The 23,483-nt window shown below is 40.3% G+C and overlaps 1 protein-coding gene across 1 annotated transcript; it reads left to right on the top strand.

Annotated features, from left to right (window-relative positions):
- Positions 1-3,187: 3,187 nt before the first annotated feature.
- On the top strand, positions 3,188-19,245 carry LOC311062834 (uncharacterized protein; the record flags this gene model as incomplete). The annotated part of the gene is made up of 13 exons (XM_084082053.1): positions 3,188-3,447; positions 5,666-5,836; positions 8,718-8,793; positions 9,080-9,121; positions 11,092-11,128; positions 11,710-11,760; positions 11,900-12,049; positions 12,612-12,729; positions 13,308-13,486; positions 15,165-15,246; positions 16,234-16,358; positions 17,447-17,608; positions 18,904-19,245. 12 exons carry the CDS (start codon positions 3,188-3,190, stop codon positions 17,605-17,607), a joined length of 1,452 nt encoding a protein of 483 aa, XP_083938179.1. The 3' UTR covers position 17,608; positions 18,904-19,245.
- Positions 19,246-23,483: the final 4,238 nt, after the last annotated feature.

The raw sequence follows: 23,483 nt of genomic DNA, 5'->3' as shown, positions 1-23,483 counted from the left end.
TGCTGTTGTTTTTAAATGTGCTATATAAATACATTTGACTTGACTTGACTACTGAACAATTCTGGTCCTAATACCCTCTTACGTCATATATTAAAAGTTGTGCTTTATGGATTTAGTGGAACATTTTTCAAGGTCAAATGCAACGTTTTGATGTTTTAAAGCGGTGCAGTCTTGGTAAAAATGGTGTTAAATATTGGAGGGTTTTTGTGGAGTTATCCAACATATTTGGTCTCTATTCTTGAGTTTTGTGGGTCAATCTTTCCAATAAAACACTTTTTGAGAGGATATTTTAATGTCTGATGCCTGTGGTGTGTTCTACCGTGTTACGCTGTACTGTATACAATGTAAATGTATACATGAAGTTGTAAAACCCTTTTAAAACAGGCATCGGTGCTGCTGACGGAACACAATAATGATACCCCCCGTATGATTTATTTTGATTTAACAGGTTTTTGCTGCATTTAATCTTGATAAGAGAGTTTACCAACACAACAGAGTTTATCAATAAAGAATAGTATTTTGTTCCACATGCTAACCATTGCTCCTGCTTTAGCGTCGACCCCTGAATTCATCATTTAATTACAATTTGCACCAATCACATCAGCACAGCTCACTTTTGCTCCACTTTCACAATGTCTTAAGCACTTGAATTGTAAACACTGTCTTACTGTATCATTGGAGCAGTGCTTCTCAAACCTTTTCATGTCAAGGACCACCAAATGAAAATGTATGTGGCCGCGGACCCCCATCTGAAAATATGTTCTGCTAGGGGACCCCAATACACGATTTGTGTTAAAATATTTATTTTTTCCCCCTAAACTTTAGGGTCAACTTTAAGACTGAAGCCGAGCTTGTAGATATTCTATTTTCAAATAGCCGATGTACGTATATAGGTTAAACAGATTTTTAATGCTTAACTCATTTTTCTGGGGACCTCCTGGAATTAAGGACCCCTGGGGGTACCCAGACCACCCGTTGAGAATGTCATCAAGGTAGGCAGTCTTACCTGGCGTCAGATGTAATGAAGTAGTGAAGTAAAACCCAGAATTTCAACCGTCCTATTCAGTCGCAGTCAACTTCTGTCAGATTAGTAGCATGTGGAAGAGGTCACAAATTGTCAGAACACTATTTTTGTTTTGTTGTTTGTTTTTCTAGTATGATTTTTTTATTGTTTCTCCTTTAAATGTGCTCCTTCTCTGTCAGCATCCAAAGCACAGTAGAGTAGTCCTCCCCAACACAGCTTCAGTTCTATCAACAGTCTGTAATCACACACAGTTGTTGTTGATGTTTTTTTCTCCTGAAATGTAGTTTCCCCTTTTCCCCCTTAAACTGTTCTTTAAAATGTTGCTCCTCTTTTTTTTTCCTTCTCTTCCATCCAGTTCCAAAAGCACAATAGAAGATCGATATGGAGAAGAACAGCGAGCCTAGTCCTGTCTCCTGAAGTTTGGTCTGACAGTCTGACAGCTCTCACTGACAGGATGTATGTATGTATGTGTGTGTGTGTGTGTGTGTGTGTGTGTGTGTGTGTGTGTGTGTGTGTGTGTGTGTGTGTGTCATATGCGCCACCATGAGGCAGTTTTTTTTTTTTTTAGAACACATTTTTTGACATTACTCTATTTTGTCCAAAAATCACGCAAATCAGTACATAGTATCTGTCCCATTTTCCATATTCCATCCTGATTGGCAAACATTGGCTTCCAAAGTTTGCAGGATTGGTTCGTTTTGAACAAAATTCCTCAAATCATGAACGCAGCTTGCGATTTCCGTGACATTTTGCCCGTATATTCCCACTAGGCAGAGGAATTAATGCCCCCCTTTTCACATTGGCCTGTTATAGCGCCACCAGCAGGTCTAATTTAGTAAAACACATTTTTGGAACAAAATAAGTCATGAATGCAGTGCCTGCTTGCCGTGAAAGGCCTAAGAAGAAATGGCAACCTTTTCACATTGTGCTATTATAGCACCACCAGGAGGACACAATAACCTACCTGACCTGGCAGAGACCTGTGATCCGAGGAGCACTTTTTCTAGTGTTGGTATTGGAGTCTTTGATTGAATACTTTATTAGACAGAAATATAAACAGCATGTGGTACAATTAGACATTACGGCTACTATTATAACTCGAAAAAACCCTGTGTTGGCAGTGCTAAACCAATAATGAAACATAACAAACAACTCAAATATTGACATAGAACTTAAATATTGACATTGAAGACAATCAAACAAACCTTCACGTCACGCTGCTTGCAAACAAAACTCTCTGTGCAATTCCTCTCAAATAAACAGCCCACCAGGCTCGCTCACTCTCTCATTTTGTTTTATAGTGTTAACTTAATACTGGACTGGATGGTAATATTATGATAGGGACTGTTTGTTGTGGTCAGATCCAGCGACGCTCCCCTAGCCATGGTGGCTGTAATGTGCTCTCATTGGCTGTAGCGTGCATCTCCTTGCAGTGTGGTCTCAGCTCCTTTCATACTGTATGATATTGTCTGATGTCCAGTCTGCGACAGAGACGAATATCTAACCTGATAGATATTTGAAAACGGTCGGGAAGCCATCGCCGAGCGTAATTATCGTGGCCGTATCCTCTCGCAGAGCCTTTCACACACAGCGACCAAAACCTCGCCAAAAAAGGTCCACGACAGTATAATCGGACCAAATATCCTGCAGTGTGTACATGCTTTAACTCACACAGGGTGAACAAAACTCAACAGTGTGTTCTGTGACTGACACATAGGCATGATGGCTTTCAAATGTCACAAAAAATATCTAGAACATGACCAAAACCATTAAAACCTGATCGAAAACAGAATACAATTTCAAGCATAACTACCATAATGCCAAGCCATTAAATTGAGCATTCCCTTTAACTGCATATCCAAATCTAGATAACTGAACCCTATAGTCTTCAGGGGCTTCTGCGGCCAGGTACTTACGCACTAAAACCCACTAGCGTGGAAAAGGCGACCAGCAAGCTGGCAACCACCCAAAACTAGGGACGTGCTCCGAAACACTTCCACCCCACACTACGTTCTGGTGCTCACGAGTCCCAAGGGGAAACGCGTTATGCCTGAAGGGTTAGCTCACACATGCCTTGCAATGATATAAAAAACAAATACTCACATTACCATGACCAGAATTAAAATCACTCAACTCTCTCATAGTTTCCCCCAAACGAGCACAATGACTGGAATCCCCAGATGTGACGTCACCACCTGGACAATGTCAACTGTCAATGTCAAATTCTGTACGCCTGTTTGGAGCAAGCCTCTGAGGCTGTCTACCATGGCTGATGGCCACCAGCCCTGCTTGCCTTTTTCATGTAAGGACTTTGGCGTGACAGGGGACCTTTTTTATGAGGACCCACAGTTCCTCGAGTCCCTTGTCCTCTGTTGGAGGATGGTCCCTGATTTAGCCAAGCAGATGGCCAGAAGCAGAGACATGTGTTTGTAGTTACGATGGGTTTGTATAGAAAGGGGGCGTGTCTGATGAAATGAACATCAAATATTTAAATACTGAATCAAGCAACTAAAAAACTGTCTGAAACACTGAAGCCTGAGTAGACTTTAAAATGAGCCCAAACATGTTTGAAAGGCAAATATCCCTTTAATATGGTGTTGGTATCATGTGTGTAGCCTACTATGCATTACGTGGCCCTGTGGATTGTGCTGTAGTTGAGATAATAATAGTTAGATAATAGTTATTGTGGTCAATGACAGAATCAAACTCAGCTTCTTCTATGCAACGGTAGAGTGTGTTCTCCTCTATGGCAGTGAATGCTGGACCCTGAAGCCAACCCTGTAGAAGACTCCTACACCAGAATGTTGCTTGCAGTACTTAACACATTCGGTGCCAGAATCACTGTGGGTGATTCCAGAGCTGCTACAGCCCCTCCCGTATGGAAAAAAACGAGAAAAAAAACAAAAGCGACTGAAAACACGGTTCAGACCGCGTTCAGCACCAAAGCGCTACTCTGTGCAAACATTTATTTTGTAGACCGTGTTTGACACCCGATGTGTTAACATCAGAAAGAGTACACATGTTACCAACAAGATCCTGTATGGGGGAATGCCAAGTGTGGGCGAGAAAATAGCAGCCAGGATAATTAGACTAGCAGGACACTGCCAAAGACATCAAGAACTGCCAGCCAGCAAATTGGTGCTGTGGGAGCCACATTGTCTTGTGCCATAAGTCACAAGACAATATGAAGAAAAGAAAAAAAAGTCAAAACATAAATTGGCCTCAGTTATTTAATCCTCTTATGTTACATAATGACGTTATTTGTATGTCATATATTGTTATAAACCTTATTGGGTGAAATGATAAAGGAATATTATATAGTCTGTGTTTGGTTCAGTTTTTGTTTCTGTTTTCTGAAAAGCTTGAAAGAATTACATCCTACTATAATTCTAGTAAGGGGTGAGTCTGTCTGTAGTGGTGAGTGAAGTGGTGAGTGAAGCTACCCGGTTCTCCTCAGTGGCTGGAGCAATTGCTCTGATTTTGCACACAGCCATTGACCATTACCATCTGAACTTAACTGTGAAGCCCGTTTTTCAATTTCATCAAATCTCAGCTTCTTATTAGCGTTTATGTGTAAAAGAATGTCACCTCCCGGGTTGCCAGATCATGTGCGCATATCCCCCCACGGATGCGTCGACCGGGTATGGTCTAGTAGGCCATAATTTTAGCAAGGTGACTTCAAAGGGATATTTCACTTTCAAACATGTTTGGGGTCATTATAACTTCTACTCTGGCTTTTTCCATTTATTTTGTATAATACTTTGGGGAAATGAAATAAACAAATTAATAAATAAATAAAGTAATTGAAAAAACACGGCCCCCTCACGCATTAGAAGGAAAAGTCACAAGAACCAAGGACGGGTGTTTTCAAAGAGTCTAAACATTCATTAGAAGAACAATATCAGTCACCAGAAGCAGAGACATGTGTTTTCAATGAATCTATCATGGTTAAAATGGAGTTTGTAGTTACGATGGGTTTGTATAGAAAGGGGACGTGTCTGATAAAATGAACATCAAATATCTAAATACTGAATCAAGCAACTTAAAAACTGTCTGAAACACTAAAGCCTGAGTAGACTTTAAAATGAGTCCAAACATGTTTGAAAGGCAAATATCCCTTTAATATGGCGTTGGTATCATGTGTGTAGCCTACTATGCATTACGTGGCCCTGTGGATCGTGTTGCAGTTGAGATAATAATAGTTAGATAATAGTTATTGTGGTCAATGACAGAATCAAACTCAGCTTCTTCTATGCAACGGTAGAGTGTGTTCTCCTCTATGGCAGTGAATGCTGGACCCTGAAGCCAACCCTGCAGAAGACTCTAGATGGGTCCTACACCAGAATGTTGTGTGCGGTACTTAATATCAGCAAGAGTACACATGTTACCAACAAGATCCTGTATGGGGGAATGCCAAGTTTGAAAGAGAAAATAGCAGAAGGAGAATGAGACTAGCAGGACACTGCCAAAGACATCAAGAACTGCCAGCCAGCAATTTGTCTGAGGACGACCTAGAGAGAGAGAGAGAGAGAGAATGACAGACAGACTGACAGGCAGACAGTTTAACTGCTGTGTACACAACTTTGAGTTTGTCTCCTTTGTGGATCTTGTCTTGTCTTCTGACAGGTGTTGAGTCATTAGGCTCCACACCCAGCAGAGGGAGGAGGAGCTCCCCCCGCTGGTAGGAGGGTATATAACACCCTCACACACACCTGTTCATCACTCTGCACCTGCGGATCACTCTGCACCTGCTGATCACTCTACACCTGCTGATCACTCTGCACCTGCTGATCACTCTGCACCTGGCCCAAGGTAAGATTTACTCTGCTCTCCTCCTTTGGACTAAGTTTTTCTTACCTTTTCTATGATGTTATGATATCTTACGATGAATGGTACAGTAAAGATTTCGTAACTCTATCCCGGGTCCGCCACAGCTTAAAACGTGCGTGGATAGGCCTTGCGTTAGGTCGCATATTTTAATAGCTTTTTTTTTTGTTTTTTTTGTGAGATCTGACATTCATAGTGACAGCGAGACTTCTGTTTTTTTTCCCCATTGTTTTTAGTTCTGTCACTATGAACGTCAGATCTCACAAAAAAAAAATGTTTTAAAAAGCTATTAAAATATGCGATCTAACGCAAGGCCTATCCGCGCACGTTTTAAGCGGTGGCGGACCCGGGATAGAGTTATGACAATTTTCTACTGTACCATTCATCCTAAAATATCATAACATCATAGAAAAGGTAAGAAAAATGTAGTCCAAAATTCTCCTTTAAGACATTTTACAAAATGCCTTCTGAATCTGTTGTTCTCACACTTAAGATTTTTCCCCCAAAAAAAATCTAAAATAGCAGATGTAGGCCTACAAGCTTGTATATCTGCTATTTTTGAATAGCCAACGCTAAAATCTAAAATCACACAGATGCTTTCCCAGGTTTTAAAGTTTGTTTAAAGGAGAATTCCGTTCATTTTAAGTGTTATGTTTGATGTGCGTCAAATCACTTACCAACGTAGAAATGAAAATCGCGTGACTCCACAGATCCCCCTATCGACCCCCACCGTTGGCATGATAGTAGGATAGTGGATAGCCCAAATTCGCCTATTTTAACAAATGCAAAGTCGTTTTTTTTGCTTCTAGTACTCATTGTTGAGTCCCATGATAATGTAACAGGCGCTAAAACTCCGAGAAGCTAACGGCTAATAACAGAACGAGCTAATGCTGGGGCTGCTTATCTCTCTGCATGGCAGCCCCAGGTTGCCAGGTCGGGAGAGAAACCAGCAACCAGCATTAGCTCGTTCTGTTATTAGCCGTTAGCTTCTCGGAGTTTTAGCGCCTGTTACATTATCATGGGACTCAACAATGAGTACTAGAAGCAAAAAAACAGACTTTGCATTTGTTAAAATAGGCGAATTTGGGCTATCCACTATCCTACTATCATGCCAACGGTGGGGGTCGATAGGGGGATCTGTGGAGTCACGCGATTTTCATTTCTACGCTGGTAAGTGATTTGACGCACATCAAACATAACACTTAAAATGAACGGAATTCTCCTTTAATGTTGACAGCAGAGTTTTATGTCGTTTTTTGTCATTAGTCTTTTGAATAAAATTCCATTTAGTTTTAGTCATATTTTAGTTATCTGAAATGTTTTAATCTTAATCTAGTTTCAGTTGACTAAATCTACAGTTGATTTAGCGTATTTTGGTGGGCCTTGATGGCCTTTATACTGGATATCGTCGCTGTCAGGCAGAAACCAACTATCTCAGTTTTTCAACTTTCAACAAAATAAATCAGTGCTATTGAACACCCTTTACGTCTGTGTGTGGGTTTTACATTACATTACATTACAGTCATTTAGCAGGTGCTTTTATCCAAAGCGACTTACAATAAGTGCATTAGACAAGGAAACTACTAATCACCAGAAGTCATAAGCGCATTCTCTTCTAAAACAAGCAACTAAGAGTATACCCAGAGCCAAGGTGAAAGTGCAATATATCAGCTACCTACTTTCTTAAACAGATGAGACACATAGGAAAATCAAATGAGGAGGAGCTAAAACAAATAAGTATCAAATAAACAAGATCCAATAAAACAATAGATTGTACAACTAATTGACAACAAGTAGGCAAGGCTAAGAGGAAGGGTCAGGGTAGTGTTTCCTGAAGAGGTGGCTTTTCAGCCCTTACAAATATTGAACCAATGAAAAGTCATTTTAATCAATGATGGACAAAACAACTATCTCCATATTAATGGTCAAAAACCTCCTAACTCCACTTGAGCTGTGTTAGGGTAAAGTGATGATAATATAAGGACACATACAAGTATCTGACAATGTAGAAAGTCACCATACCGACTTTGATGAGGTAGTTTTATTCTTCTTTTCCTGATAAATCAATATATTGAACATAGTTGGTTTCTGCCCGACAGCAGAGATATGTATAAATACATTATGTACAAATATGTCATTTTTACAGTCTAAGCCTAGAACGAATGCAGTGAGGAATACAGTCATGTAGGCTACGTGGCGATGACGTTTTGGAACTCTCTAACATAGGGGTCTTCAACAGGGGGTCCGGGACCCCTAGGGGCTCCTCAGAGCTACTACAGGGGGGGGCGCTAAATCTTTGTATGATAAGAACCTTTTTATTACATTAACCACTTGAACCCTAGCATCCATTTTCTGAGGGAACCATTCACCAAAAATAGCTCTCCACATTTTTTGACAGATTTGGTGTAGAAGGAAAGTTTACTAAGTATTGAGGTTGATTGTTTGGGTAACAGTGAACTAATATTACCCCATTAACCAGTTTTAAACCTAACAATAAATACAACTTTTCTACTGGGAGCTTAAATGGTGTGCGGACTAACCTCTCTTTTCCAAATCTATTTTTAACCCATTAAAACCGGGAAAGCATCTGTGTCATTTTAGATTTTAGCGTTGGCTATAAAGGAAATAGCAGATATACAAGCTCATTGTATTTAATCTGTGGCACTTGTTCAATTTATGTCAATTTTATGTCATTAAATTGCCTATGTCGTCATTGCCTTGTTGGTCTGTTTGTGACATAATTCATTATTGTTGTTTTTATCTGTATAAGCACTTTGTAACACCGTTAAGACAAGTGCAATACAAATTATTATCTATTATTATCATCATTATAATCTCTTATCTCCTATATCTTATCTATATTCAGGTTTATAATCATCATGACTTCACTTCTTGTCTTCATACTCCTGTCTCTGACTGGAACCATCTATGCACTGCCTATGGTACGAACACACTCTCACTCTCACACGTGCGCAGCATCAGCAGTTTCATCAGTGTTGAATGAAATGAATGAATGACGTTTGTTTGTCTGTTTGTTCACACATGATCTTTCTATGAATATGTTGGATTATTTGGAATATGTTGTAATGTGTGTGTGTGTGTGTGTGTGTGTGTGTGTGTGTGTGTGTGTGTGTGTGTGTGTGTGTGTGTGTGTGTGTGTGTGTGTGTGTGTGTGTGTGTGTGTGTGTGTGTGTGTGTGTGTGTGTGTGTGTGTGTGTGTGTGTGCAGGATCCAGATGACATCATCACTGAAGATCTGGATGAACTGGATGTAGGTGATATTATTCAGACAGCAAACATAAATAAATACATCTACGTTTACATTTACGTCTGTGTGTCGGTTTTACAAATATTGAACCAATGAAGAGTGCTCATTCCCTGCCTAGAACGACTAAAACGACTTCTGTTTTAAGCCATGCCTGCCAAGAACGACTAAAACGACTTTTTAAAAAATTAAAAAAATTAAAAATATATATATATATTTTTTTACATTTCTTTTTTTTTTTTTTCACCCAAAGACCAAGGAGATATGATTTTTCGAAGATATAGACTCCCATCCACTTCCTTGTTAACTTAAAACTTAAAAATTCTGTATCTCGGCTCTTGAGTACTTTTTTTTTTCAATGAAAAATCTTGGCGGTGTTCAAACGGGCCAGAAATAATTCTGGCAGTGAATGAGTAAAAGCGCTTCTGACTAAACCTCCTAACTCCATTGGATCCTCAAACTGTCGTCTAAACCTCCTAACTCAAACTTTTTCTCCCTGTCTGACTTGATCATTTTAATCAATGATGGACAAAACAACTATCTCCATATTAATGGTCAAAAACCTCACTTGAGCTGTATTAGGGTAAAGTGATATAAGGACACATTCAAGTATCTGACAGTGTAGAAAGTCACCATACCGACTTTGATGAGTCAGTGTTGTGTTGTTTTAAAAACATGGTGTTTTTTTCTTTTTCATTTCCTGATAAGTTAAAGAGGTGGTGCTATGGTTTTGCACTTTTTCCTGTTTTTCATGTGTCTATGAGGTTGATAGAACTTCATTAAGCCCCCTGGTGGTGTTTTTATGGTGTTTTATGTCTTCTCTGACTATTTTGAGTTTCTACCTGGAGGCTGAAACCTTGAGGGTCAAACGTGCCAATAGAAAAACCGTGCTTTAGTGACATAGTAAAAACATACCCTCCCCCTCATTATCATAACACAACAGGTGTGGGCATGAGGAGGAGGAGGGACAAGGACAGGTGGGTGGTGCTAAGGTGGTGGAGGAGTTGCTAAGGTGAGAATGAGGTTAATGAACTGGAGGCGTGTCCACAGAAAAACATAATTTTAATACTTTCTGTACACTTAAAAAAATATATATATTCCCCCTAGTATAACCATAATACCTGATGATTATGTTTTAGGGGGGGGGGGAATCACTGAAAATCACGTGATTTTCAGTGATCCCCCCCCCCCCCCCCCCCCCCAAAAAACATAATCACAAAATATGACATTTTTACAGTCTAAGCCTAGAACGAATGCAGTGAGGAATACAGTCATGTACGTGGCGATGACGTTTTGGAACTCTCTAACCTAGGGGTCTTTAACAGGGGGTCCGGGACCCCTAGGGGGTCCTCAGACTTACTGAAGGGGGGGGGGGGCACTAAATCTTTGTATGATAAGAACCTTTTTATTACATTAACCACTTGATTCTGAAGGAACCATTCACAGAAAATAGCTGTACAGATTTGGTGTAGAGGGAATGTTTACTACGTATTGAGGGGTTAAGTGGTTAAATGTCTGAAAATGCACATTAACATGAGATCATATTTAATCTGTGGTACTTTTTATGTAAAGAAATGATGTACGCGACCCACAAACCGGTGCCGACCCACTGTTTGGGTAACAGAACTACAAGCTCACAATGCGTAGCTGCGCGAGGCGTTGTGAGCTTGTAGATCTGCAATTTTTGGCAAATGTTTCCCCTCAGAATAGGGATGCTGGGGTTGATTGATTTAAAAGAAGAATAATTTGCTCCTATCACACTAAGGTTTGGCGGACCCCCTGTAGTAACTCTGAGGACCCCTAGGGATTTTTCTTTTGCCAAAAATGTATTTTGAGGTCCAAACGTAGACGTGTGTGTGTGTGTGTGTGTGTGTGTGTGTGTGTGCGTGCGTGCGTGCGTGCGTGCGTGCGTGCGTGCGTGCGTGCGTGCGTGCGTGCGTGCGTGCGTGCGTGCGTGCGTGCGTGTTGTTTTGCAGGATATAGCTACTGGAGACATTGGAGAGGCTGATGCTGGTGAGTCTAAACATCATAACTGATACTGTATGCTCTTTATAATATATCATGATATAAAATCATGTTATATCATAACATCACCATGTTATGACATCATAACATCAGCATGTCAGATGCTGTTCGTAATAATTCACATTGTATTTATAACTGTGTCTGTGTGTTTCTATCATTATATTTATAACTGTGTCTGTGTGTTTCTATCCTTATATTTATAACTGTGTCTGTGTGTTTCTATCATTATATTTATAACTGTGTCTGTGTGTATCTATCATTATATTTATAACTGTGTCTGTGTGTTTCTATCCTTATATTTATAACTGTCTGTGTGTTTCTATCATTATGTTTATAACTGTGTCTGTGTGTTTCTATCCTTATATTTATAACTGTGTCTGTGTGTTTCTATCATTATGTTTATAACTGTGTCTGTGTGTTTCTATCATTATATTTATAACTGTGTCTGTGTGTTTCTATCATTATGTTTATAACTGTGTCTGTGTGTTTCTATCATTATATTTATAACTGTGTCTGTGTGTTTCTATCCTTATATTTATAACTGTGTCTGCGTGTTTCTATGAATCCAGGTGAAGATCCGGATGTGAGTGATGTTATTGAGAAAGTGAACACCAACCTGAGTGAGTGAGCCTAGAGGAGACAATATGTCTGTCTGGAGGAGAACTAACAGCCGTATAGCAATGAAATCCATATCCCATAATACAAATGTATCATTGTGTATATCATCATCTGTTGGCGTGTGTGTGTGCGTGTGTGTAGGTCGTGCCAGAGGTGACCCTTACCTCATGTTTGGTGACATCGCCATGCCAACCGGGAGGACCGCAGATCGGTGCACGCGGAAAGGATGTCGGTGGCCCAGACACAAAAACGGCAAAGTTTATATCCCTATGACCATCTCTAATTCTTACAGTACGTTCTGATTGGTTGGTTGGTTGGTTGGTTGGTTGGTTGATTGATTGATTGATTGATTGATTGATTGAATTTTTTATTAACAAGATTATTAAAAGGATCCCTGGCTAATAAGCCTTATATGCCTTAATACATTATAATTACTCTCTATAACGTAAATTAATAACACCTTAAATACTTTGCTTATAATAGAAATAATTCATCTTTTACTCAAGCGGGACAACGCCCGTCACAAGTTGATGATGTCTTTTGTCCATGTGTGGTCCAGCCCTTTGGAATGTATGGAACGCATGTGAAAAAACAAACAAAAAACAACAACTTAATACTTCCTACAGGCATCATTCATTCAAGATTGAATGCATAGGACCACAATGGAAACAGGTCCCCAGGTCTTGTTTGTGTTAGGGTTAGGGTTATCTTTTTAGCCTAAATGTTTTACTGTACCTCCATGCTGTTTACATTTCTGACTAATAAAGTATTCAATCCATCAAGACAAAAAAACTAAAATATGAATAATAAAAAAGTGACTGAACTAAGTGGTTGAGTCTGTCTCCCTCTGCAGGCCGTAAGGAGCGTAAAACCATCCTCAACGCGCTGGCCACCTTCAGAAGATCCACATGCATCCGTTTTGTGCGGAGGAAAAAACAGAGACACTATGTGGACATATACCCTGGGAATGGGTTAGTGAACACACGCACACGCATGCACGCACGGAAGCACACACACACACACACACACACACACACACACACACACACACACACACACACACACACACACACACACACACACACACACACACACACACACACACACATATTGATAGTAGATTGTTTAGACTGATGCTAGGTTCTTGGCTAGCCCCTTTCGGAACCCTTTATACCTTTTTTTGTATTTGGTATGATGACGGTATCCAGCGTTCCTTGAAAGTCAATGGCTTCTCTCATTCACCCACTGGTACCACTCTCTGGATATCGTCAGCATCCCAACTACAAAAAAAGGTATACAGGGTTCCGAAAAGGGCTAGGCTCTTAGTTTACCTGTGATCCTATAGTTTACTGAGACACTACACTGTCTCTCTGCATTCTATATATGTACCGTATGTGTTTACCTTGTTTATTGTAAGTCACTCTGGATAAGAGCGTCTAATGAATGCCTACATCGTAACATTGTAATAATGCAACACTATAAACTGTATGGTGCTGGTCGTGCATCGTAACATTGTAATAATGTAACATTGTAACATTATAAACTGTAGGTGCTTTTCGATGATCGGGCGTCAGAGAGGCCGTCAGCAGATTTCTCTAGGGAGAGGGGGGTGTGTCCATAAGAAAACCATCCAACACGAGGCTCTCCACGCTCTGGGCTTCCATCACGAACAGAACCGCTCCGATAGAGACAAATACGTTAGAATCCTCAAAAAGAACATTAAATCAGGTAACCAGGCAGTGTTGCCAGATGGGAAATCTTAAATTATCGTACCGGAAGCTTAACATTATGTCATTTGAAAGAAAACTATGGTACACACGCCAAAAACAGATATCACAGGTGTAAATATGTAATTTCACCCAAAAAATTGCTTATTTATTGTAAGAAACAACCTTGTTTGAGACTCCTACGTGGCAAAAACGCATTTCATATGGTGTGGAATCAGGCAACTTCCTGGACACAAATAAAAGCCTTGAACTGGACTGGAAAGACGAGACCGGTGTTTTTAGTGCCACGTAAACAGAGCCATGGTCAGATTTACTGATTTAATGACTTATTTTGAAAAGCCAAACCAGATCCTGAATCAGCAGCCAGGGAATCTAGTAAATTCACAAACTCTTTTGTGATATGGCGAAATTATCGTATTTTTGGGCCTTTTTTGAATTATTGATCGTACATCGTAAAGTGGGTAAAATGATCGTATATAAATCCGATAATTATCATACATCTTGTCACTCCCTTCACAGATGAGTCAGTTGGGTTTGTTCACTGGTAGTTTATTTAAGCACTCTTGCGGCTCCATATAAACCAACGTCAAACTGTTAGAAAGTAAATGACGATCAGGAAGATAAACAATAAACATGTAGCATAACGAAAGAAAATACAATTGAAATATACATTAAATTACCTCTCTGGCTGCATAGTGCTTGTAAAGGGAATGTGGTGCAGTCCAAGGTACTCAAAAGTTATCAGCGCCACGCTGCTTACAAACACACACACATACACCCGTTCATATACGGGCGTGTGGCACACACTGCTGCTAGGGAGCCATTTGACTGGGACACCATATATGGCTAAATGTCCGGAATACATGAAAACGCCATGCCTTGTTTGATCTCCTTCCCACTTGCCCCCCACCCCTCTTCTTCTTCTCCTCCCCCCACTTCTGGCACAACACTTTCAGCATAATAACTAAACATTAGCAAATAAAGAAAACAACAAACAATTACAACAATAAATGATAATACCAGCAGCTACACATAACACTGTAACCAGGGCTAGAAATTGTGTCAACACGATTCTAAAAATATCATCTATATCAGTGGTGCTCAAACTTTTTCATGTCAAGGACCCCCAAAATTGATATGTAGCCCCTCATCTCAAAATATGTTGTTCCAGGGAACCCCCAGAAGCAAAGATTTGAGTAAAAAATGTTTGCTTTAAAAGATGCATATATTCAAAGCTTTGCAAAAAATTTCACAATTTTTAAAAAATATTTTTTTAATAGCCAAAGTATGAATTGGCACAGATGCTTTCCCGGTTTGAATGGGTTAATTTGTGCGACCAAAACAATATAATTGGTAGAATTTATGCGACTGCTGTGGTGCGACTAAAACGGTATGTCGAGTTAGTGAACCCAAACCAGTGCTCCTCGCCATCCAGAAGAAAACACATAGTGAATTGTAAATGAAAACCACCAAAAGTGAAAATGCTTTTAAACATTTTGAAGTTTTGCCCACGAGGGGGATGTCAGTGTTAAAGTGGATACAAATCTATTATATACTTTGTATAATATGTGATCATCTGATTGGTTCGTTTATAATCTGATGATATGTGCTCTGTTGTCTGATTGGCTCTGGTGGTATGTGCTCTGTCTTCTGATTGGTCGACTCTGCTTCACTTACAGGACAGGAAAACAACTTCAAGAAGGTCAATACCAACAACTTACGTACTCCCTACGACTTCAACTCTGTTATGCACTACGGCAGGTTAGTGAGTGTGTGTGTTGTGTGTGTGTGTGTGTGTGTGTGTGTGTGTGTGTGTGTGTGTGTGTGTGTGTGTGTGTGTGTGTGTGTGTGTGTGTGTGTGTGTGTGTGTGTGTGTGTGTGTGTGTGTGTGTGTGTGTGTGTGTGTGTGTGTGTGCGTGTGTGCGTGCGTGCGTGCGTGCGTGCGTGTGCCCGCGCGCGTGCGTGCATGCACGTACGTGTGTTTGGGGCAGTGTGGAAAAAGTACTCACATTTTTTACTTAAGTAAAGGTATTGTATCAATACTGCAATGTAGAAAGACTCTGTTACAAGAGAAAGTCCGGAATTCAAAATTCACTTGAGTAAAAGTAGAAAAGTATTGGTATCAAAATGTAATCCAAAGTACCAAAAGTAGAAAGTACTTATTATGCAGAATGTCCCCATTTTACCAGTTTTCAAATGTATAAAAAATCTTTTGAAAATAGCAGATCTACAAGTTCACAATGTGTCGCATCGCGCCGCATTGTGAGCTTGTAGATCTTCTATTTTCAAATGGCTGAAATGCACAGGCTATAGTGCTCAAGTTTATAGGTTTTGACTTTTACAGGGGCCAGTTTTGAATTGCAGCCACCTGTAGGTACTCTTTTAGAGCGGTTTTGAAGGAGAGTAGGGTTTTACACTCCTTCACAGCTTTTGGCAGGGCATTCCACATTTTTGTGGCATAGCAGCCAGGAGAACAAATTCAACCCCTTGTTTGTGCCAAATCTGGGTTGGACGTGTGCATGCTCAAACGGAGCTTTGTAGATCTGCAATATTTTGGCTATTTGTCAGCTATTTTGGATGCTGTTCTAAAATTGTGTTGTATAGTAATATAAACATGTAAAGTGTGTGTGTGTGTGTGCGTGTGTGTGTGTGTGTGTGTGTGTGTGTGTGTGTGTGTGTGTGTGTGTGTGTGTGTGTGTGTGTGTGTGTGTGTGTGTGTGTGTGTGTGTGTGTGTGTGTGTGTGTCAGCTATGCATTTTCCAAACGGAGGGGTTTTCGGACCATTATTCGTAAAAGAAACTCCAGGAAGCCAGTAGGGGGCGCCAAACAAATGAACACCAACGACATCGCCCGTGTCAACAAGCTCTACTGCAGTGAGTCACATGGGCCACCGGGGGGTGCCAAATGAAAAGGAGAGGAAAATGACATAAATAAAAAACACACTGGCCCTCATTTATCAATGGAACGTACAAACCAGCTTAGAAATAGGTGTACCCACTACCCTGTGAATTATTGCGTGAGATGTGTCAGCTGTTGATTAATGTGGCGCAGTCTTGCCCCAACTGCTTTTCGACATTAAGAAGCGGAATACGTCCGAGAAGAGGAACTTCTCCAACATGTGAAGCTATACCCCACCAATCATCTCTGTGGATTCACACACAGCTACACACACAGCTACACACATAGCTACACACAGAGATACACAGCACACACACCTAGCATATGTAGGAATGGCACATGCTATCAAGATGATGTCATCTAATGTGAACTTATGGTTGCCCATCAATGTGGTCTTGTCTGTAAGGTTAGTTTTAGTCACATTTTCTATTGCTGATCTGAGCAAGGCTGTGTTGTGGTTTCAGTTCAGGGCAAATATTTTAACCCCCATGAGAAATTAAACACACAAACACACCTGTGGCTGTCACAACCCTTGCAGTGAGTCTATTACATCACATTTCTACTAGGGGACTACAAGTTCAGTCCGTGCAACAGTGGTTATGTCACATGACGCTTATCATGTACAGTAGTTCGGAACCGACATTACATTTTTACTATTTACTTCATGTTGTAATTGTGGTCGTAATTTATAAGGTGTTTCTTTTAGTTATATGTTTCATAGTATTGGTTCACTCTGCACATCTCTGTTTTAGTACAGCCTAATTTGCTTAACATTATAACATCCTTTCTGCTACCAGCCCACATTTTGCCTGTGCCTTATAGAGCTAGATCTATGTAGTGGTTTGTATCAGCCATTATTTGACTTCGGTATTCGCAATTAGCGATTATGTAGCCGATCCTAATTTTTAACAATTTTCAACCTGGCATCCCTATTTTGGGCATGTAATTATAGGCAAAAGTTTAAAAAAAATAGCCAATTATTTTAGTTAACAGCATTGGATGCAAAAATCTGCCATCGGCCTGGCTATCTAATTCTTTTCCCTCCTTTTACTGGTTGATGCAGAGGGATATAAGGTGAAGGTGTCCAAAAAAAAGCGCTGCGTCTTCCCCTTCCGGTTCGGTAGGAAGAAGTACTCTGCCTGTACCACTGCCGGCAGAAAGGATGGACGTCTGTGGTGCGCCACCACCTACAACTATAACCAGAAGAATTGGCGCTTCTGTTAAAGTACGTTTTGACCATGACACTAAGACTTTTTAAAGACCAGGAATGCATCTGTGTCATTTTAAGATTTCTTTGGCTATTCAAAAAAATAGCAGATATACAAGCATATAAAAAAACACAAAGAAAACACGAATCACTATATGTCAGAAGAACGCTGTCTGGGGAAGAAAAAAACAACTTGCCATTCACTTCATTGAACAGCAGATCACTGAAGTGAGTACTTCATTAGTATTCAAATTGCATGTCATAGCACAGCATAAAACTCAAGGAAATGTTTGTCTAGATTCAGTCTACTCCTGAGTCTTGGAATCGAAGGGACCACAACCACCGACAAAAAAGAAGAGATTCCTTCAAAGCGATCTTTTTAAGAGTTTCGCCGCAGCGCCTTGTAAGCTGCCGCTTACCCCGTCTGATGTGTTTCCAGAACGGCCTCCGTCTGCACAGATAGAGACATTATTGTCCCAGACAGAATCTCTGCCTCTGCTCTCATCTGCTGACACTACACAAAATGAAAACCAGCCTGGCCGATGCTGTGCGGGCCGCACATTTTTTACATTCATTAATTATATACGCGTGCCCTGCGTGTGGGAGGGAGGGAATAATTATAGTATACCCTCCAAAAAGGGAGGGTATTCTAGGTTTTTTGATTAATGCGTAAACATTAATGGAGGCTAGTGTGTGGTGGCCTGGTTTGGTTATCTCCGATCTCCCGCTGCCATGAAGATCACTTGCACTATCCAAGTTAGGAGACGTCACTCTCATGTCATACAAATATTCCAGAGCAGCGGTCCTCAACATCCTCTTGCATATGCGCTCATCTTAACACAGAGCCAGTCAAGCACTGTTTAAATGGCTGAATGATTAAGCATCTAACTTGTAACATTGTAAACATGTTATATTATTTCTAATTGCTCAATTAAGCTTGTACACTTGGAAATATCCATATTTCATATGACACATTGTCACATGTATTATTTATTAGTTATAGCTATACATTCTTGGAGTGAATATATAGGTTTAGATGCCTGTCAGATGGTCAGACAATGCTGCTCCGCATGTCTACGATGGAACAAAAGGGTGTAGACAAATCCTACACGCCCTGCCGACAATGGTGGTGATCTCGCCGTAGACCCATTATTTGGTCTACACCACTTAAATGAGGGTCACTATTACTACTATTATAGCCTAATAATAATGTTATTGAATAATAATAATACTAATAATAATACAATATGGGTAATAATGATAATAATAATACAAAATTAAATGTTTCTTATAATGTCGTTTTTTCCCCTCAGAAGTTAACTGAGACATTTGATTTCATGCTTCCTGTCTTAACAACCTACCATGATGTCCTACTGAACAACCTACCATGATGTCCTACTGAACAACCTACCATGATGTCCTACTGAACAACCTACCATGCTATATACTGTACTTATACTCATATATACTCATATATACTCATATATACGCATGTTATACTCCATGAATTGAGTACATACCCATTTGAAACAAGCCAATGAATGCGGCTTTTCTGGGCTTTTCAATCCTATTTAGTTGACCGTGTATTGCGAACTGTACTTCCATGTGCTTTTTCTCTGCAAACTTCTAAATAAAGTATTCAATCAATCAATCAATCAATCAATCAATGCTGCCCTTTTTGTTCTTGCTATTTGTGTGGAAAGCACTTTGGGTCAGCTGCTGTTGTTTTTAAATGTGCTATATAAATACATAAATACAAATACATTTGACTTGACTTGACTTGACTACTGAACAATTTTGGTCCTAATACCCTCCTACATCATATATTAAAAGTTGTGCTTCATGGATTTAGTGGAACATTTTTCAAGGTCAAAGGCAACGTTTTGATGTTTTAAAGCGGTGCAGCCTTGGTCAAATGGTGTTAAATATTGGAGGGTTTATGTGGAGTAATCCAACATATTTACAGCAGTAATCCAGGATATTTTAATGTCTGATGCCTGTGGTGTGTTCTACCGCGTTACGCTGTATACACCGTATACACCGTATACACCGTATACAAATTAGATTTTTTGGGGAAAAAGCTTATACCGTCTACTAACCATTTCATCCATTTAAAACGCGCTAGCGTATCGTGCATGTGGTGCAGGGAATAATTATCGTATACCCTTCGAAAAAACCTAGACACACCACTGTCTGATGCCTGTATTTGGGGTAGTAGTACCCCAACACCCATTAGTTTGCTGTATTTGGCACTTAAAGTTTGTGCCACACTGCTCTTATGGGAGTAAAATGATCTAAACCTCGTATAAATAGTTCATTATAGACCTGGTTAAAATATATAAGTAAAATGTTCAAACGTGTGTCCCCCCCAGAGGTCAGGTTGTGAAACTCTAACTACTGAAACTAACAAGCTCAATGGTTGGACAAATGACAGCCAAGTAGTCAGGGGATATTACATACATCTTGGAATAAATAGCTAGAAAAAGAAATGTCTTTACCAATGAATGCGTTTGTAAAGGTATCCAGTGACACATTTCAAAAAGGTTGAGATTCAACTGCTGTCATGGGAACCCATGACAGCCACTGACATTTGGGGTACCCATAACCTTATGCGGGCTCCCCCACCTTTTGCTCTGGGGGAGAAAGGCTACCCCTCAAATGTACAGATATGCTTTTTTAAATTACTTTGACACTTTCCCCTCAATATACCTTCCAGTGACCTGTAATGGAAAAGATACAGTACAGTGGATCAAATGAAACTGAGTTTAAGTTTGTAAATCGGCATAATGATAACCACTTTAATTTGCTGCCTGTTTGAAAAATGGCCTGTGGGCCCGGTGCTCCGACTGTATTTTATGTTACATGGGACATGATGGGAGTGTAAATGTGATTAAAAATGTATTTTCCAAGGTATATTTAGCACAGTGGCATTCACAAAAACATAGTTTTTAAATAATGTTTGCTAACTGCCCGATATCTTTTGTTTCCACTGTTGAACTGCCTTTATTAGTGTATTTCCATTTCTCAAATAGGCCTACTATGAGGTGCTGCTCCGCATTGTCAAATGCCTCAGGAGTCAATGTCACCTTGAGGGCCTGGTACCTCCGTATGGTCCCCAGGGGGTGTGGAGGAGTGTAGCAGTGCTAGGGTCCACCTCGGGTGGGTAGAGGGGAGCATGATCTTTGGTGTTGGCAAAAAGTTAGCTTTCCATAAGTTTGTAAAATGAGACCCTGTCCTTTTATTTTGTGTGGGGGCAATAGCTGATTGGGTATATAGCCCCTGTTATGTGTTGAGGTGTCCATGAGAAAGGAGAAAGCTGAAAACCGAAAATAGCCCTTTTCCCCTGTGATTGAGGACCTTGGATGCCAATAATGGCTGTCCTCTTCAGTGGAAAGTACACAGATTTCCCTGTAACAATGCAGTGTAACACCTCAAGCTTTGTCGCTGCCCCAACTGAATCTGCTGGCGGAGCACAGGTCTACGCCAGGTCAGGTAGATTATTGAGGGCCAGCAATGTTTGGAATTCGCCAAGCAGGATGGAAAATGAAAAATCGGACGCAACCTTGTTGATCACTTGACTATGGAGATAATGTGTACCGATTTGCATGATGTTTGGACCAAATTTGTAGGAGTAATATTAAAACAAATGTTTTGCAAAGATCTGCCTTCTGGTGGCGCTATAATAGGGCAATGTTAAAAGGGTGTCATTTGTTCCTCAACGTAGTGTGAATGTGTGTGCAAAGATTCACCGCAATCTAATACTGTCCCATCATATTTAATGTGGTAGCATGCGTGCGTACGTGTGTGTATGTATTCCCACCTCTCATCGATGATGATATCAGGTTTCCACAGCCATCCACATCCAAAACACGCTCAATTCCACAGAACTTAGAGGGTTCCCAGGATATGAACTCATTTTTCCATTGCTGCAGTAGAAGAACAAATCCTATTGATAGCTTGTAGACATCATTACTTTCTGTTCTTTTTGTCAAGCGCTTAGTCCTTCCATATGTAACCAGGTGGACCTGTTACTAAGGCAGTATCAGCCAGGTGCTCCTTGTTTCTAATCAAGGGTGGGGTTTATTGGCAGACAATGTTTAAAATGGCTAAACTGCATTCATTCAGGGGATCCCCTAGCTTGCTGTAAGGTTGGCATACCTGAGGAGGACAAGAGCTGGACGGCATGGCGTTTCTAAACATATCAGCATATTGGCCGCCTGATGAATTAGTAAGTTATGGTAAAAAGTATGCCCTTAGTCCATGCTGCTGTGCTCCTTCTCCTCCTCTGTTACGCCAGCCCAATGTATTGTATTGTATGTGTTGGTTATTTATATGCTTGTTGGGTTTTAGTCTAGTGTGTATTTTAAAAGCTGGAATACTTTATGAACAGAAGGAATAATAATAGAAAGCCTTTTTGAAATCATTCTATGTCTTATTTCCATGCTCATCCTTGGTTATACAATTATGAACCTGTGCATTGCATTGTTAAAGAGGACCTTCCCTCTAGAAAGCATTGTATATGTTATTGCTATTATTTCCTTTAAAAAGACTCCCCCTGCTACACATACTTAGTAAACTGGACCCGAGTTGGCTCTGTACCACATTTTATTCCGTCTACACCTAACCTCTCAACCAAAAATAGTGCATTACAAGCCCACAACGGGTCGCATGAGAGAAATGCATGTACCAGAAAATGTCATGTTTATATTCTTTGTATTTCAGTGACTTCAGGTAGACTATACTGCCCTGTGTACGTTGTTGTAAATGTAAAACATGTGGCAAGTTAAATGATGCCACAGGTTCTATTTGACAGATCCAAGGAATGTAACACTTAGCTAAAAGGGGGAGATGTAATGGCATTTAGGTGCCACAAGGTGGCTCTGTGGACTCAGTTTTTTTTGGGAGGAGGAGAATAGATGAGAGAGTAGCAGAATGGCTTGTGAGAGTTAGAGATTGTTGGTTGTTGTTGCTTGTTGGTGAGTTGTAATAGCAGACTAAAGAGCAGCATATTTACATTTACACTGAAAATGTCTCCATTTGTTCTCAGAGAGTCCGAGGGTTCCCAAGAAGGCAAAAAGCCAATGCAAAAACGATAAAGGAGGGAGACAACTGTATACTTAATGCAAAATTAGTCTTCAAACAGGTATTTTACCTTTTTTGTTTAGGCAAATTGACAAAATAATTGGCTTAATTAAATAACTTTTCCCCAGGCAGCAATGGTAAGTGTGTGAAATCATGTCAAATATAAATATAATACCGGTATATCATGACCCTTCCCTATATATTTGACATGATTTCACATCGTTGCTGCCTGAGGAAGAGTTACTCGAAACACGTTGCTGAGTAGTCTGTAAGATTTTAAAATTATACCTCCTTCTGTTTTTCATACTGTATACTGGATTTCCCCTGTATCCAAAGTTTTCCCCTCTCCTTGGCTACGAACGAAACAATAAAACAAAAAGCTGCACACTTCGTGAGGTCTGTACAGAAAAATAACTTACAGCAGGTGTAAACTACTCTTATCAAGCTGACTGTAAATTAAAACTCATCTGATTGGCCTCGCCTAACTGGCCATTTGGTCATTTTAAGCTGGGATAGGCTGAGTAGTACCATTCAGCGCTGGACTGGGACCAAAATTCAGCCTTGGCATTATGGTCCGAACCGGCCCACCACCCCTCGGGGCGTTTTTTTTTTGGGGGGGGGGGGGTGGCCTAGCGACCCACTGGCCCAGCGGCCCACCGGGCATATGTCCGGTATGCAAAATGGCCAGTCCGCCCCTGGTACCATTGCCCAATCAGCTGCTCATAAATAGTTTCAGCTGGCCTTTTTCCACGATTGGACTGTGCTTCAGGTCCCTTGTACTGTGTGAATTACAAATAATGCAAATAATATT

This window comes from Gymnoscopelus microlampas (genome assembly GCF_963454915.1).
Source record: "Gymnoscopelus microlampas genome assembly, chromosome: 16".
In the NCBI taxonomy this organism is placed as follows: Eukaryota; Metazoa; Chordata; class Actinopteri; order Myctophiformes; family Myctophidae; genus Gymnoscopelus; species Gymnoscopelus microlampas.
This window is presented reverse-complemented; position numbering and strand designations above follow the sequence as displayed.